The following is a 16,170-nucleotide window of genomic DNA, read 5'->3' as shown; positions in this document are numbered from 1 at the left end:
ATTGCAGTAAATACGAATTGATTAGATTACACCTCTTTAGCTTTAGCACATTTTGGGACAGTTTAAGATAAATTCGGACACTTTTGGATGGTAAAATCCACCTGTCATGTCCTAAACCAGTTTTGGATAGTCCAAAACCCAACCCTGGCTATAAATGGTTATAACTAAAAAGACTAACTACAGTCATTTTGGCCACTCAACGAACTTTTGCTTTTGCGTTCCGTTTTGTTCACTTTTCTGTTACATATGTGCACTATGGATTTTTGTTAGTTGTTAGGGTGAGTAACATTCTTTAGGTAGCAAGTGTGAGTAGCCCCTGCTGGTCAGGGGCACTTCTTTGCACCATTAGGAAATGCAAAACAGATTTGGGTCGCATGCTTCTTTTTTCTGCTGTTAGAACAGGGAGCAAAGGGGAGAAAGGTGAATAAGAAAAGCATGTGACTCAGGGTTCGAAAATATCATGATATTTTCGAAATAAGTATCAAAATATCATGATATTTTCAAAATAAATATCAGATATATATTGTGATATATATATCACAATATATAGCGATATATAGCGACTGATATATATTGGCGAACCCTGATGTGACTAGACACGCGAAATTCTATTAGTTCAAAAAAGGGTTAGGTTTAAAACAAGTGGATTCTAAAAACTTGTACTGTAATTCTTTTGTGCACCAAAACATGTGCTTTGCATGAAACATAGGCTTTTATTTCCTTCGATGTGCCTTGTCACATAATTATCTTCATGATGTCGCAAAGGGCCGTTAGTAAAAAAAGCTTAACAGAAAATGAATTCTACAACTGTTGCAGGAATTTTCTGAAACTTATTCTGGCTCAGATGAACAGACTTATCTGAAGAGTACATTCCTAAGAATGAAAATAATTTACTTTCATCAAATGATTGCGAATGTTTTCCGGCACATGGACCTTAGGAAAAAGGAAACAATGTCTAATGAAATGCTACGGAAACAAAACTATAAACATTTGTTCCGATTGCAAAAAGATTGTTAATGGTTTATGTAAAGGCAAATTGATAAAGATGAATGTTTGTAAATATTGTAAAAGGGAGTTATGCAAGTACATAGCAATATTTATGCATGTATGAAAACAATGACATGCATGGTCAAAAATACGTGTTAGTTATTACATGCTTAGAAAAATATCTCCTATTTTGTGCAAATTTAAAATTTCTCAATATGAATTATGTAATGCATGTGTATACTACAGGTGATCAAACGTAAAATTAAGAAGAAAAAAAGTTTCCTCAGATCGATTTACAGCAGGAGCGGATCTAGAGGGGGGCCATGGCCCCTCCCAAAGCCTTGTGATTGTAGAAATTTCTTTAAGAAAAAAAAACAGAAAATATTATGAGAAGATAACAAAATTCAGCACATGTGTTTTACTGAAAAAGAAGTATAGGCCTTAACTGGGAGATAAATTATATCCCTATCCTCAAAACAAAACTTTTATTTCCAAAATTTTTCTATCTCTAAATGCTGCTGTTCTCAGAGTATACCTATTGTTCACAAGACCAAAGAGAGCCTAAATTTTTGTTTTTATGGCTTCAATTTCGAAAATAGGGGGAGAACCCCCTTTTCCCATGTGTTTTGACAAATGCCTTGATATGTAGCAAAAAATTTCATTTTAAGTCCTTTATTTGGAGAAAATGTCAACAGAAGTTAGTTTATCCAGCCCTTATCACTTAACTTGCTTAAAAGCAACTTAAATGAAATTTTTTGGGACTTCAATTTTTGATAGGATCCCCTCACTCCCTAGTTTATAGCTTTAAAAGGAGGTTTTTGGAGGAGCTCACGAATCTTCCAACCCTTTCTAAAAAAAGTAGAAATATAGTTAAAAATCAAATTTTTAGAGCGTCAAAGGCAAAATATTTCCAGGAAGGAAGGATTCTAAGCACCTTCACACTTCCTTTAATGTAAGCAAACATTACCTAAAGGTGCATTTTTAAGCTGTACAGCTGAAGAGCTAGAGAAGAGCACTCCTCCTCTTCTAACTTCTCAATGTATAATGACAGAATATTTTGGTTTCTAAGCTTTATTTTCAAAAAATATTTTGGGGCCAGCGCCTGAAATCTGACCTTTCTCCGTACATCATCAAAAATAAACAAAATGAGATTTTAGTTTCCTAATTTTCAAAAATTACTCGGAAATTTAAATTTTGAAACATTTTTGAGTGAGATTCCTAAATCCAACCCCTCACCTAATGTCTCGATACCCCGAAAATTGAGGTTTTAAAACTTCATTATAATAAAATTTCTGAGGAGTTTGGAGTTTGTTCAAAAATTTCGGATGGCCCCTCCCAAAACAATCGGCTGGATCCGCCACTGATTTACAGATTATATTATGATTTAATTGTTAAAATAATTTATGACAAATGAAAACAAAATTTTTCTATGATTAAAAATCCTGAAAAGATATACTTTTTAATATTTCATGCATGGCGGTCAAAATGACCACTGCTAGTCTTTCTAGGTATATGGAAAACATTGCATTTCTAGTGCTGAACAATTTTTGTTATTACTCTTTATTTCATATTTTGCGTTTTTCATCCTATTATTTTTTTTTCTTAAAATAATCTCTCATTCATTGTGTCTATTTATAAAGTATTGCTAGAATATGGGACTTAAGCCGTCCCATATCAAAGCTCACCAGGACGTGGCATAGTTTCCCCAAATAAGGGACAGTCCCTTAAATTCCGGGACCTTTGGACATCCTGGTTTCAACCAATCACCATCAAAAATAACATTGAAACTTCTGAACAATGGTGAGCAGTCACTACAACTACAAATAGCCTATTCATCAAATGGTGGCCAAACTTTTAGAGTAAAATCACAAAAGATGTGAATACTGCCATGGTCAAGTAAACAGCAATATCTGCAGAAATGAATTTTCGAGATGTTTGAAGAAATGTGTTTCGGACTTGATACTAAAAATAGGGATATGTTGAAATTAGACGCTTCCCTCCCCCCCCCAAAAAAAAAAACAAATAAGCTAGCTTGTACAGTAAAGCTAAGGTACAATAAATGACAAAAATGCAAAAAATGACAAGTGATGCTTTAAGCAGGGGTGATCAAAACTTAAACTTGACTTTCTTTTAATAAACCTCCATCTGAAATATAGAATGACAGTGGCGTAAATAATTAAAAGTTACTTTAAAGCAAGTCATAAATAACTTTCATAGTTCATTTGTAATAAAAAGTAGCTATATTTTAATGCAAATCTTGCTCTTGAAGTTAAAATTCATGCAATTTCGATTTTTTACAGAGGTTTTTAGAAAACCGTCATTTATTTCAAATTATGTTGACTTACAACACTCTCATTCATTTATCCTTCTTTAGAGGCCCGACTGACCAAGAAATTGAAAATAAAACTAGTACTAAGACTTATTGAAGTTGCAAATATACACTGCTGGCCTATAGGGAGGGGTTTTGTTACCCTAGATTTTGTTGCAGAGGGCCCAAAATTTATAGATCCGGGCCTGCTTACTATGTTGAAAAACACACAACAGCTGAGTAATAATATTATTTAAATCAAATTAAAAAAAGTAAATTGAAAAAATTAATTACCTCAACCTCAATAAAGTCTGATTGAACCACCATTGCAGACATCATTTCATTGATTTCTTCAGGGATTTTTTCCTTGCGCAGATTCACCTTTTTCCAAAAATTAGGACTCAATTTTCGATTATTAGCTCTGCAGGCCTCTATTTCCTCACTAGGGGAAAGTGGAATTCTAAACAATTCTGTACTTTCCTCAAATACATCATTCAGTTTATTTGATGAAGTTCTGTACATAACAATTCCAACAGACATCCATGCTAGCAAGAGAAGTACAGTAACGCTCATTATTTTGTGAACTGTAGAAGAAAATAAAAATTTGGATTTGAGAAAATGAAATAAAGTTATAAAACACATAAAGAAAAAAATAATAGTTTAAAAAACTAAACAAACACCCTTTTTTAGCAACATGAAGTAAAAAGTAAAAAATAATCTTTGGATATTAAGTATGATGAAATAATTGACCAAATAATAAACTTCAATGTAAAAATAAACCGTGGGGTGCTTGCTATCTATTTTCATTTTTGCAAGGACAACAAATGGAAGAAATTTAAGACAACTGATACGAAGCAGCTCCCCTGCTTTTTTCACATTAAATTAATTGCTTGGTCAATTATTTCATCATACTTAACATCCACAGATTATTTTTTACTTTTTAGTTTATGTTGCTACAAAATCAAGTTTTTTTAGTTTTTTAAACTATTATTTTATTTTATTTTTAGTTTACTTGAACTCGAATAGTTGTCTAATCCAGCTAATCCACAACAGACATCAATGTACGTGTGTGTAAACCATATTTATATTACTTTTAAAATTAGAGATATGTTTTAATAAAATCATTGTTCAACAATGACCATGATCAAGAATGAATTTTTGTTTTTTACCAACATTTTGGCATGAAACTAATAAAAAATAATTATAATTCACATTATAATTACTTTTGAACATTGAAACAAATTTAATCTGATGCAGAAAAATCAGGGGCTTCTATCGATATTTAATTCTAATTTTTGCAAGCACTTTTAATCCTCATGCTCCCCCTCAGGATGTGGGCAAAATTTGAGTTGCAAGATTCCGTTACAAGATACATACATACAGGCAAAGATAATAAAAGCGTGTCAAAAAAGGTAGCAGTCTTTGAGTCACTTTTTTTTTCACAAAAATAAACTATTTGTGACATTATTATGTGAAAATATGTTCAATTTAATCAAATATTATAACCAAAACAATTAAATAACATGCCTGCTAATGTCCCAGCATTCCAAAACACAAAAACAAAAGCCAGTAAACAGTTGTAGGGTGTGATGTATGGTAAAATCAATTTCCATTGTCATTTTGAGAAAAATAGGGATTCTTTCCCATCACTAAAAGTACATAAATATGAAACTTTCTAATGTTTTATATGCAGAAAACTTTATTCAAACATAGCTACTAAATAGCAAAAGAAATATATATATAACTAAAGTTTATTTTTAATCATACCTTATTTTCAACACTTCATTTGTTTTAGCAGCAAAGTATCTTTCTTGAAGGGCACTTTTTAAAACTTTTAATAAAATTTGATTGAATAACTAGCAATGGTTTTGCTTTTAATGACACATTTTCAAAAAAATTGTGATTTTCCATAAAATACAAAGTCAACAAACCTAACAAACTAAAGCATCAAAAACATGAATGATAAAAACATAGATAAACTAGTTGACCACTGCAAAGCATTCCTGGATGACAGAAAGAATTCAAAAGCAGGGCTGCGCATTGCGCAATCCCTATGTGCAAGGTCGTGCGGAGCATGATATGAAGGCACCAGAGTCAACGAGTATGTTGTGGCCATCACAAAACTTTCTTCTATATCTTTCTTATAATTCTGATCCCTCCCCATAATTAACAAGGAAGCAATATTCCCAACAAAAACAAAATTACACAAGCCAAAACTTGACGACCATCCCAATTCCTGATTTATCTCAAAAGCAAAGCAAAGAATGAAAATTGAAAATTTTTTTAAAAGCCTTGTTTAAAATAATTACAAACATTTATTTGTTAACAAACACGAGATGGCAATAGTTAGAAATTTTAAATCATTGAGATAATATTTCCGATACAATTAAAAACATGAGAAATATGCAGTCGACAGTCTGTTACGATTTATCTTTCTAATTGTTGCAATTATAAAGCTATTTTTATTCACATAAATTAAAAAAATCAGCTCCCCATGGAGCGATAGGCGCCAAAATTGAACCAACGCCCGTTTACATATGGATTCATATTTATTCCAAATTTCATCCAGAAAGTAGCATTACTTCTTGAGATATGGTACTCACAATGGGAAAAAAAGAATGTTTGATTGTGCCACACCCTTTTCAGCTGCTGACGCCAAAATGTAGAATCATTTCTTATACCCTCTAAGGGCTACTTGTCGATAAATTTTTGTTTGATTATGTTCATTATTTCTTGAGATACAGCAGTCACAATTGAGAACAAAAAAAAGTTCTATAGCTCAACCTCCGTTTAAGCTATTGACACCAAAATTGAATCAGGACCTGTACCTGTTAGGGGCAACATATGGACCAAATTTTGTTTGATTCTGCCAGTTACTTAATGAGGAATAGCAGTCACGCAAAACTCAAAAAATGTCCCATTGCTCCACTTCCCTTGGAGGAATTTGTGCCAAAAAACAATGGGCACAAGTTCACATAGGGGCACATATGTGTACCAAATTTCGCTCGATTTCATGCGGTGGTTTTTGCTGTAGAGCGGCCACAAAAAACTGGTCACACACATACGTGACACACACAGGGACACACAGACAGACATTTTCTAAAAATGGTCGAAATGGACTCAGCACACCTCAAAACGTTCGAATCCGTCAAAATTCGAAAATTTGCATGAATCCAATACTTTTATCTATATATCAGATATAGAAGAAAGTAAAAAGGTGCCGAGCTCTACCAATCAAAAATGCTCCAATTAGGGAGAATCTTCTTATTAAAAAAATTAAATTAAACTTTTCATTAAATCCAGGGCCTGATTAAGCCATAGTAATGCCCAGGCCTTGGCAAAATTTGGTGGTCCTCTCACAAGAGAATCTGCACATTTTTCATGTGGAAGTTTCCGAAACAGGGAAGAAATAAAGAAAATTTACCCTATTTTAGTATTCCTAAAATTGTAGTGCCCAGGTCCATGGACCTGCCGGACCATACGTATATCAGGCCCTGATTATGTCCAATAGTGGCGGTGAAATTACACAGCTTATTGAAAAAAGCAGAAAAATTATTGCCTTGTTGTGTCTAAATATGCTATTCAAAAGCGCAATCTTTTGCACTGAAAACACATGCTGCTAATTATAGCATACATTAGCAATTTTCTTCCTAATGTAGAGCAGTGAATGCTATTTCAGAATGTCATTAATACATAAAGCTGAGCATATGAGGGGCAATAAATCTCATGTTCCCCATTTTGGTTCTTGAGGTGATTATGTTGTAGTGTAATTTGTGTAATATGTCCTTTTTTGATTTCTAACTATTGTTCATGGTAGTTTCGACTATATCATAATATCATACACAAAACATACTGTAAGCCAATTTGCATATATTTTACTTGTGCGTAATATTTGTAAATTGTAGTCATCAATTTTGGTTGACTTTTTAGTTAACGACTTGACCATAATTACTCGATTCTCTCCCCTTCCTTTTTTTCTTTAATTATTTGCACATTAAAAGAGCTATGGACAATGCATTTGTTTTAATTATCACATTCAAGGCCTTTTTAATGATTCCGTATTTTAGAATTATTGGTTTTACCGGAAAGAGGGGGTGTTCAGTTTCATATTTTAAGGTGGAATATCCTTTATATTTCAATTTAGAAATATAATGAGTACCCTGTTGTCATGTTTTAACAAGCGTATAAGTTAAGCAATAAATAAATAATTTTGTGCCGAGGAATAACAGGAAATATCCAATGTTGTTTAGCACATAAACAATGTGGAATATTTCCTGTTAGGAATATGAGTGTTTAATTATTCACCAATTAGAGATTAGAAATATTTAGAGCAGCGTTAACTTTGATATTTAAAATATTTTCTTTTTCCAAAACACATTAACATATCAGAGCTACTGAACTCGAAATAACGTCAAGATATGAAGTAAAAATCTACACTGTAATCCAAAATTAAATACGTTTTTTTACACAATGTTTATAAAATAAATTAAATGCCAAACGTCCACGTCAAATTTGTCAACAAAACCTCATTCCAGGGGTTAACTATATTTTCCTCAGACGCCACTGCATAAAAGTGCTCATAAGACATTTGCATGACGGCGCTGATCAGGTTTGGAGCGGGCATGTTCAAAAGACCTTGTTTTTTCAATTTTTTTCTTTTTAAATAAGAGCAAAAATATGATTTTTTTGTTTTTTCCCTCAAAGTGGTGATAAAAACTTTAAAATGACATCTTATTTTTAAAGTTTAATGAAGTATTAAAGAAGTTCTGGCATTCATTGGATGATATTACTTGATTTTACACCCTTTTATAAAACAATTACATGCACAATATAATTGTTCTTAGTTTTGTATAATTAATTACTAATTTTACAACAAGAACAATTGCGGCAGCTGAAAACAGAAATTGTCACACAAGTTACAAGCTTTATAAAACTAATACTTAATAATAAAAACTGAGAGTAGTTAAACTGTGCATGTAGTTCCTTTATAAAAGGATATTAAATAAGATAATATTAATGAATGCTTGATTTTTGATGCTGAGCTAATTAAAAAGAACTTTGAAAATAAAAAATAGTATTGCCAGTAACTAGTAAGTAATAATAGCATTAGTAATGTCACACTAGTTATGATGGAATCGCCCAATAGTGAAATTTGTCACACAACCACAGAAAATCCTAGCAGAAAAATGACTAGCTACCCCGTGCAAAGCATTCACGCACAACAGCGGCAGCTCAAAAATCCGATTTTTTTAACAGCAATTTTTCAAAATACAGCCACAATGAGATTTTTTTCTTCTGATGGTGATGAAAAATAAAATAAAATTTTCTCAACATTAACATTAACTCATTCTTGTAATTTTATGAAGTATTTAAGGAAAAAGTTACAAAAAAAAAAAAAAAAAAAAAATCAAGATTTACCATGTTAAAATAAAAGTTTCCATCTTTGATTTTAATGTAAAAACATAACTGTGGTTCAAAATGCAGAAATGAGTTTAAATTGTATATTTTTAGAAATTTTGGTCAAAATTAACCTACGGGAAAAACAAGAAATCTCATGGTGGGATCGAATTCACGATCTTCATGTTTTCAGCACAACGCTCTAATCAACTGAGCTTCACTCGTGAGGAGCTATATATTACAGCAATGCTTAGTGAAAGACATAATAAATCCTTTTTTTTTTTTCAAAAATTCACCACAATGTAAGTTGTATATTTTTTGCCAAAAGCAATGTAAAAAATCTTTAAAATGCCTTACATATCAAATTTGATGAATTGAGAACATAATGGAGTTGTCCCAAAAAACAAAAATCTTCTAGAAATATTTTTTTATGACTAGGATAAAGCTTTTAATTCAAATTCATGAAAATTATTTCTTCAAATTAAAAAAAATGACTTCAGCTTGATAAATTCAACTTTCTTAATCTAATTTATGTCTCAAACTTTTACTCAGCATTTGACTGTGTACATATTGTTTTATGTTTCAAATGTTGTTCAGATTTATAAAATTGTGAATTTCAGGTTGGTGGAGGATTTGAGACAGTTCACTGTATATACCGAGTTTTGATTTTAAATACACTGTTTTTGAATTTAAGAATGTGTCTTCTATGAGTTCACCCCAAAAAATAAGGAAATTGTAGCAGTAAACTAACCATGGCAAAAGAATTCAATAAGATGAAATACTGCTTACCAGCATAAGATCACAAATCTAGTCTTGCTTGTGACATTGCCTAATAAGTATTTCTACCATTAGTTACAAACTTGATACATAATGACTAAAACCAGCTGAGAATGTGTTAAAACTGATTTAACTTTTGCATTCTAATGCAAACTAATTTTGCATTGTAATCATTTGAAGCATGAGGCTAGGATATGTCCATATTTGGAATAGAATGGGAAACGATTGGGCAGGATTCCTAAATTTTTACAAGAAATGACTAGGAGTTAAATTAAAGGTTTCACTTATTTTATATATTCAGATAATTTTCAGTTATAACTTCAATTGTATGACTATAGCAAATTCAGCGAGAACTGATAGTGGAAGTAAACAAAGCAATGTCACACTTGGCGATACCGTTGTCGGATTGGCAATGGGATGGCAAAAACAGCCCCAAATAGATAAGTAAACTGTTCCTGAGAAGAATCGCCAATCCAATGAGTGATTCATGACAGTGGAAAATGTTGGCGCCAGACAGCAACCCTTTTTGTCACTAATTTCCATATATGGCTAAAAATTGCCTTGAAAAATTTGAGCCATAAATACTAGGTGAAATTTGTAACACGGGCAAAGTTATTTTCAGGGTTGCCCAGATGGGAGCAGTTTTGCCAGATTGGGGGAATTTTCCCATTTTGGGGAAATCTGGTGCTCTCTGGGGAAATTTTGGGGAAATGGATTTTGAGGGGAATTCTTTGGGGAAAATTTTTTGTCTTGGGGAAAAGCCTTAGGGGAAAAAAATTTCGTATTTAAATGTGCGTCTTAACATCTGGTAGTTACATTGTTTGTATCAAACAGCGTTGGTTTAGCTTTGCTCAACGTTATGCAATTCACATTTCACATTATGGGCAGTTCTCAAAAGGTGGGAACAAAAAAGTTAACTTTGAGCAATTTCAAAAATTTTCAAATTTGATATCAATTTTGCTTTTATTCTATAGTATGCATACCTAGAACACAAGATATGAACATGAAAAGACAGCAGGTATTTGTAAAAATTGTTAATTAGCAAATTAAATCAGCAGTCTGTAGGTAACGGATTTTGGACATCATCATAATGTAATTTTCACCATTTTTGACAATTGTTAATCTGATTTTTAACATTTCCAATGAAAATTTTATTTACTACTTTTTGAATTTTGTAATTTAATAATAAAGAGGATATTAATGAAGTACTTGAATGGCTATACATACTACTCTTTACATATAATAAAGTTTTGGAATGATTTTGAAGAAGTTGATGAAAGGTAAAAAAATGCTTCAAATTAAAAATAATACAAATATAAAAAGTGACATCATCAGTTTTAATAATAAATATTTTTTCTAATGTCATAAGAATTAAAACGATGTCTAAAAAAATTATTGAAAAAAGAAATTCGTATTTCTATTTGGCGATCGTTAAATTATGTTTCCAAAAGAAAGAAGAGAAAAAAAAAATTCTAAAATAATAAAAGCGGGGGAAAAAAAATGCTAGCGCAAGTGATAACATCGCCAAAACTGGTGCAGCTGACGATAAACTACTCAAACTTGGAATTCCCCTCTGGTAACCTTTAGCTTATCGTATACTGTGTTGTCGCCAATGGAGGTTTGCTTGGCGATTTTAGCTCAAAATGGCTTTTGTTGCGATCATAACCAGCCATGTTTCCACTGTAATTTATGTATTGTTCAATGTGTAACGTATTAATTATGCAAAATACCGATGGATTAAAGAAGATAACATTATAATAACCTTTTTTATTGAGGTTAGAAGACAGTGGATCATCTAAAAATTATGAATAAACGGACAGAATTATCGGCGTCAAGATCGTAACACCATTTGGACATCTCGCATGTATGTTTAAGAAAAATGACTTTTCTTCTAAGATACTGCATAAAAGCTTATGAAAACACTTTTAAACAATTAAAAATTGATTCTGAGGATCGATAAACACCTTTAAAACGAAAACATCATATACTTAGTTCTCAAAAAATAGCATTGTAAAGATTGTAACTTTTGGACATGCATCAAATTTCAAACTTACTTCTTTTTAAAATCGTTTACAAAGTAAATAATCTGTCTTTACTTTTGTTATTTGTGTAAAATATTAACAAAAAATTATTCAGTGTAAGATTCATGCCTTTAATTTTTTTTTGAAACGTATGGAAATAATTAAAAAAAAATTTTTTTAATGGTACATTCGCTCAGTTAACGTTTTGGTATGTCCAAAATTGTGCCTTTTAGCAAAGAAAATATTTTTTTGAGGGCATTTGAAGAGCATTTTTTCAAAAATTTATGGCAATTCTTGTCTCTATACAGTATTATAATTTAACTCAAAAATTTTTGAGTTAATTAAAATGAAAGTTATTTGGTGTTGAAGCTTCAAAGTTGAGGTCTGTGTTTGTTCCCACCTTTTGAGAACTGCCCTTATGTGGAATACAGTAGAAGACCGTTATAACGCCGACCTATATAACGCAATTCTCTATAAACCGCACAACTTTTCAGAAGTAAACAATAGGTTTTGAAGCTTAAAAAATCCCTCTGTTTTGCTTTGAAAACATAAAAATTGTTAGGCAAAGTAAATTTTGAAAGTTTTTCATCTTTCCATCTTAATTCAAAGCTTTTAAATTTAGAATTATTAATCATAATAAACAGAAAATACCAGACGGCTCTTGCAAATGCAGCAGTTATGCAAACCATGAAGCTAGCAGAAGTGCAGGATATTGCACTTTCTTTTGATTGTGAAACATATTTATTTGTGAATAACTAATTGTAATATTGGTACTTTAATATTCTTTGCAGATAAAACTCATTCTGAAGTGCTAATATCTAGATATATTCTGAACAGAGCCTGATCATCCTGACATTGAACATGGGGCACATTTCTATTTCAGGGCCCCCTAAGATTTTTGAAGACACTGGGAACGAAATTCATTTTGTGCCCCCCCCCCCCCCCATTCCAGCTTTTTTTACATGTTGAATCAATAAAATATTTCAATATTTGCGTTTTTACACAACCATACTAAATTTGGTGGTACCTCATATCACAATGTAATAAATACATTTAAAAAGTAGAAGAGATATAGTAGTATACGATAAATATAAAAATGTGGTTAAACTTTGCCCATTGCAGTAAACCGTAAATACCAAAATTATCTATGATATAAATGTACTACAGTAAACGTTGACTAAATTTGGAGTAGTTTTCTGATTTGCAAAGAGATCATATTTTTAAAGGGAATTTTTATCAACAAATAGATTTTTTCCTTGTTTTGGCATTTGCAAAACTATCAATGATATCATTGTACTCTAGATTCTGATTTAAATCATCATTTATTTTTAATTAACATGATAAATTAAGGGGATTTTCGGCCCCCCTGAAATCTAAGAGGAGGGGCCTTTGCCCCACATACCCCTGCGGTAATCAGGCTCTGATTCTGAATGTTAGTTTTAAAATTTGTGAAATGATCTATATAACGCAAAATCCTGTATAACGCAAAAGCTGTGGTCCCAAGGTGTGCGTTATAACGGTCTTCTACTGTATTATGCTACGGAATTCGCATTACTAGTTCTGCATAAGTAACTAGCTGATACGTGAAACAGGCAAAAATAAGTGTGTTGAAGAAGATGTTCGTAGGTAAATATATACAAAAATCATAGTTTAAATGTACATACAGAAGCAGAGTGTTATAAGAGTAGAAAAAAAAAATATTTAGTTATTTCTTATCTCTTGGTCAGACGCTTATATTTATGACTAGTGGCACCCGCACGGCTTTGCCCGTAGTAGAAAATTAAAAGGTATTTTGGTTCCCCTGTATATTTACAAAAAATACATGATGAATTTCTTGCCAACTGGCTTGCTCACGTTACGGTTCCACATTATGATTACTTGGTAATTTAGTCGTCCATCTTATGATAATTTTGCTGAGGGAAATGTTCTTAAAATTGAAATAAAAAAAGAACAAAATTAAATTTTGAAAAAATCGCTTAAAGGTGCTCACCCCCATGCTACAAACTAATTCTTTGCCAAATTTCATGAAAATCAGTTGGTCAAGGTGCTTGCGCGTCACAGAGATCCTGACAGAGAGAGAGACATCCGGACAGGGAGACTTTCAGCTTTATTAATAGTAAGGATAAAAAAAGATAAAGACAAACAATAAGCAAAAATGGGAAGAAAAAAAAGTTGGGGAATTTCATAAGAAAATTTGGCTATTTGGGGAGAAAAAAAATTTCCAAGAGACAAAAATATCAGAGCAAGTCGATTCATTTTATGAAAATATTAGAGGAAAAATAATTTTTGAATTTGGGGAATTTTGATAGAAAACATTGCTTTTTGGGGAAAAGTTGGAAGGGAATTGGGGAAATCTGGATTTGACTATCTGGCAACACTGGATGCAGTGGCGTACCGAAGGGGGGGCGGACCGCCCCCTCCGCCCCAGGCCCCGCTTTGACATAGGCCCCCAAATTTCAATTTTTGGTTTTCACCAATATTGTCGCACATCTTGGTTTGAATGCTTAAACAAGTTGGCTTAATAAATCATAATTTTTTTAAAGACCAAATATTTGTTCAGGGATACAATCAATACCTCTTTGGGATCAATGGAGGGTTTATGATACCCAGGCCCCGCTTTGACATAGGCCCCAAAATTTTAATTTGTTTTCTTTTTCACCAGACGTGCCTTATGTCATGGTTTAGATAAATAAAAAGTTGACCTTTTATGTAGAATGAATATTTTCTCAGTGACTCTTGCCTAAACAAAGAGAGGGCAAATTATGTCCCACAGGCCCCGCTTTGACATAAGCCCCGAAATTGTATCTTATTTTTTCCAGTAGATCTGTCATATACATCATGATTAGAAATATTAATCAGTTACCTATATATGCGAGTATATATCATAAATTTTGTTAAATATGACTTTTTTTCATAGTGACCCGTCCTAGTGTTCAAAGGCACATGAGCGCTTGGGCCACGAATTTAATGGGGGCCCCAAATTTTTAAATTAACTAAACCTATAAAAATATTTGCTTTTATTTTGTTAAGTGCTTTCAGCAAAGTTTTATGCATTTTTTTTTCAAACAATTTATAAAAAAAAACTAATGCATAACAGATGCACGTTTTTAATTTTTAATCATTACAGTATACAGCTAAAATATCAGTTTTATGTTTTGTTTTGTGTATTAAGACTACGATGGTCTAGTCTTAATTCATACACTATTTTTGAAACCAAATTCAAACATATAACCAAGAAAATCCATTCCTAAATGAGAAGTTGTCTATCCTTTGTGGCGTTGGAAAAATCAGTCAGATAAATTTTTCTTTTTACCAGCTGCACTTTTTTGGTTTTAAGTTTCGTCTCCTGCCCGAAGCTGTAACTTCTAAGAACAAATCGGACCCCTTCTGACTCAAGCAAAGGGGACTTCCTTTTTGCTATGCCCCTTTCGACAGCGTAAAACTGTTTAATTGGTCAATCCTTCGGGACTTTTGACCTTGACTGCATAATACCTCCTCCCATCCATTCTATACTCGATTGCAAGCTTACTTGACTATGGAGAAATGAGCTGCGGCCAAGCAAAAGAAATAGTTCCTAGCCCTTTGTCTGATAATCGGGGGAAATTACGCTCTTCGCTTTAGAAATCGGATTAGTTAGTTAAACCCATGCATACGCAAAAATTTTTTGTCTTAATTTCTGTCGAACATTAAATATTTTCAATTCTACCAGCGAAGAGCGTTTTCTCCACTACAATCAAACGTGCCAGGCAAGTATAGGGTCACACCAGAGTTTTTTTGTCTGAAGAACGTAAAGAGCGTTTTTTTTTTTTTTTTTGTGGGCGAGACCTGCAGAAAAGTTTTATGAAAGACTGTGAACGTGTGAATTTCATCCTTATTTAGGTAAGCATGTTTTAAAAATATTTTTCTCTGAGATTAGGTGATATTATCAGGGAAATAGTTCCCTGGTGTGTCTTACTCAAAGGAATAGTAAAGGTTTTTTTTTGCTGTAAAAGCCAATTTTTATCCTAAAATTAATTAAATCTGGAATGCCTAAACGTTTCTGTTCACTGTACTTGGATGTTCAGATGCAATAAATTTTTAAGATACAATATAATTTTAAGACTTTTTTCTGTTTTTGATATTTTCTGACAAAGCACAATTTTATTAAAAATGTAGTATTTACTTAATTTTACTTAAAACCATGTGTTTTACTGTGGTATTTACAATAGTGTCCGAAATCAAACCAACACTATTTAAATATGCAAAAATGTACCACTTAAAATAATTACTGTAATATATGGTATGTACACATAGTTTGAAACTTCAGTTTTAATACCAGGTAGGCCCTCATTTCGAGTAGCGCTCCAGGCCCCCATCTGTCTTGGTACGCCACTGACTGGATGGGAGGTTACTGTGATCTCCCAAAATGTTACCATATTCGGCAAATTTTCCTGACAATTCGGCAAGTTTAGAGACAGAGTAACAGAATTGCCAATTCTTAAATGATGACTAAAATTACTTATTCGGTAGGTAAGTGTGCATGCTCGTGTTTTATCGTTCGGTAAAATTCGAGGTTTCATGAGATTTCATTCGGCAAACTGAGAATTTTCCCCCTCCCAAAAGCTTGAGTTTGAAGCGTCCTTGGTTATTACGTCACGTTTATAAATGAAATGTATATATATATATATATATATATTATAT

General features: G+C 32.3%; 1 protein-coding gene across 2 annotated transcripts in view; it reads right to left on the bottom strand.

Annotated features, from left to right (window-relative positions):
* Nucleotides 1-16,170, bottom strand: part of LOC129233564 (putative protein-lysine deacylase ABHD14B) — a 33,452-nt gene that overhangs the window by 17,019 nt on the left and 263 nt on the right. The window contains exon 2 of one of the 2 annotated variants that reach the window (XM_054867572.1): nucleotides 3,590-3,879. In XM_054867572.1, coding sequence (XP_054723547.1) covers nucleotides 3,590-3,879 — 290 coding nt within the window. The remainder of the gene's footprint in view (nucleotides 1-3,589; nucleotides 3,880-16,170) is intronic. The other variant, XM_054867573.1, reaches the window with a different exon arrangement.

Source organism: Uloborus diversus, unplaced genomic scaffold, assembly GCF_026930045.1.
Source record: "Uloborus diversus isolate 005 unplaced genomic scaffold, Udiv.v.3.1 scaffold_529, whole genome shotgun sequence".
In the NCBI taxonomy this organism is placed as follows: Eukaryota; Metazoa; Arthropoda; class Arachnida; order Araneae; family Uloboridae; genus Uloborus; species Uloborus diversus.
The sequence above is the reverse complement of the archived record's forward strand: the minus strand, read 5'-3'. Positions and strand labels throughout refer to the sequence as shown.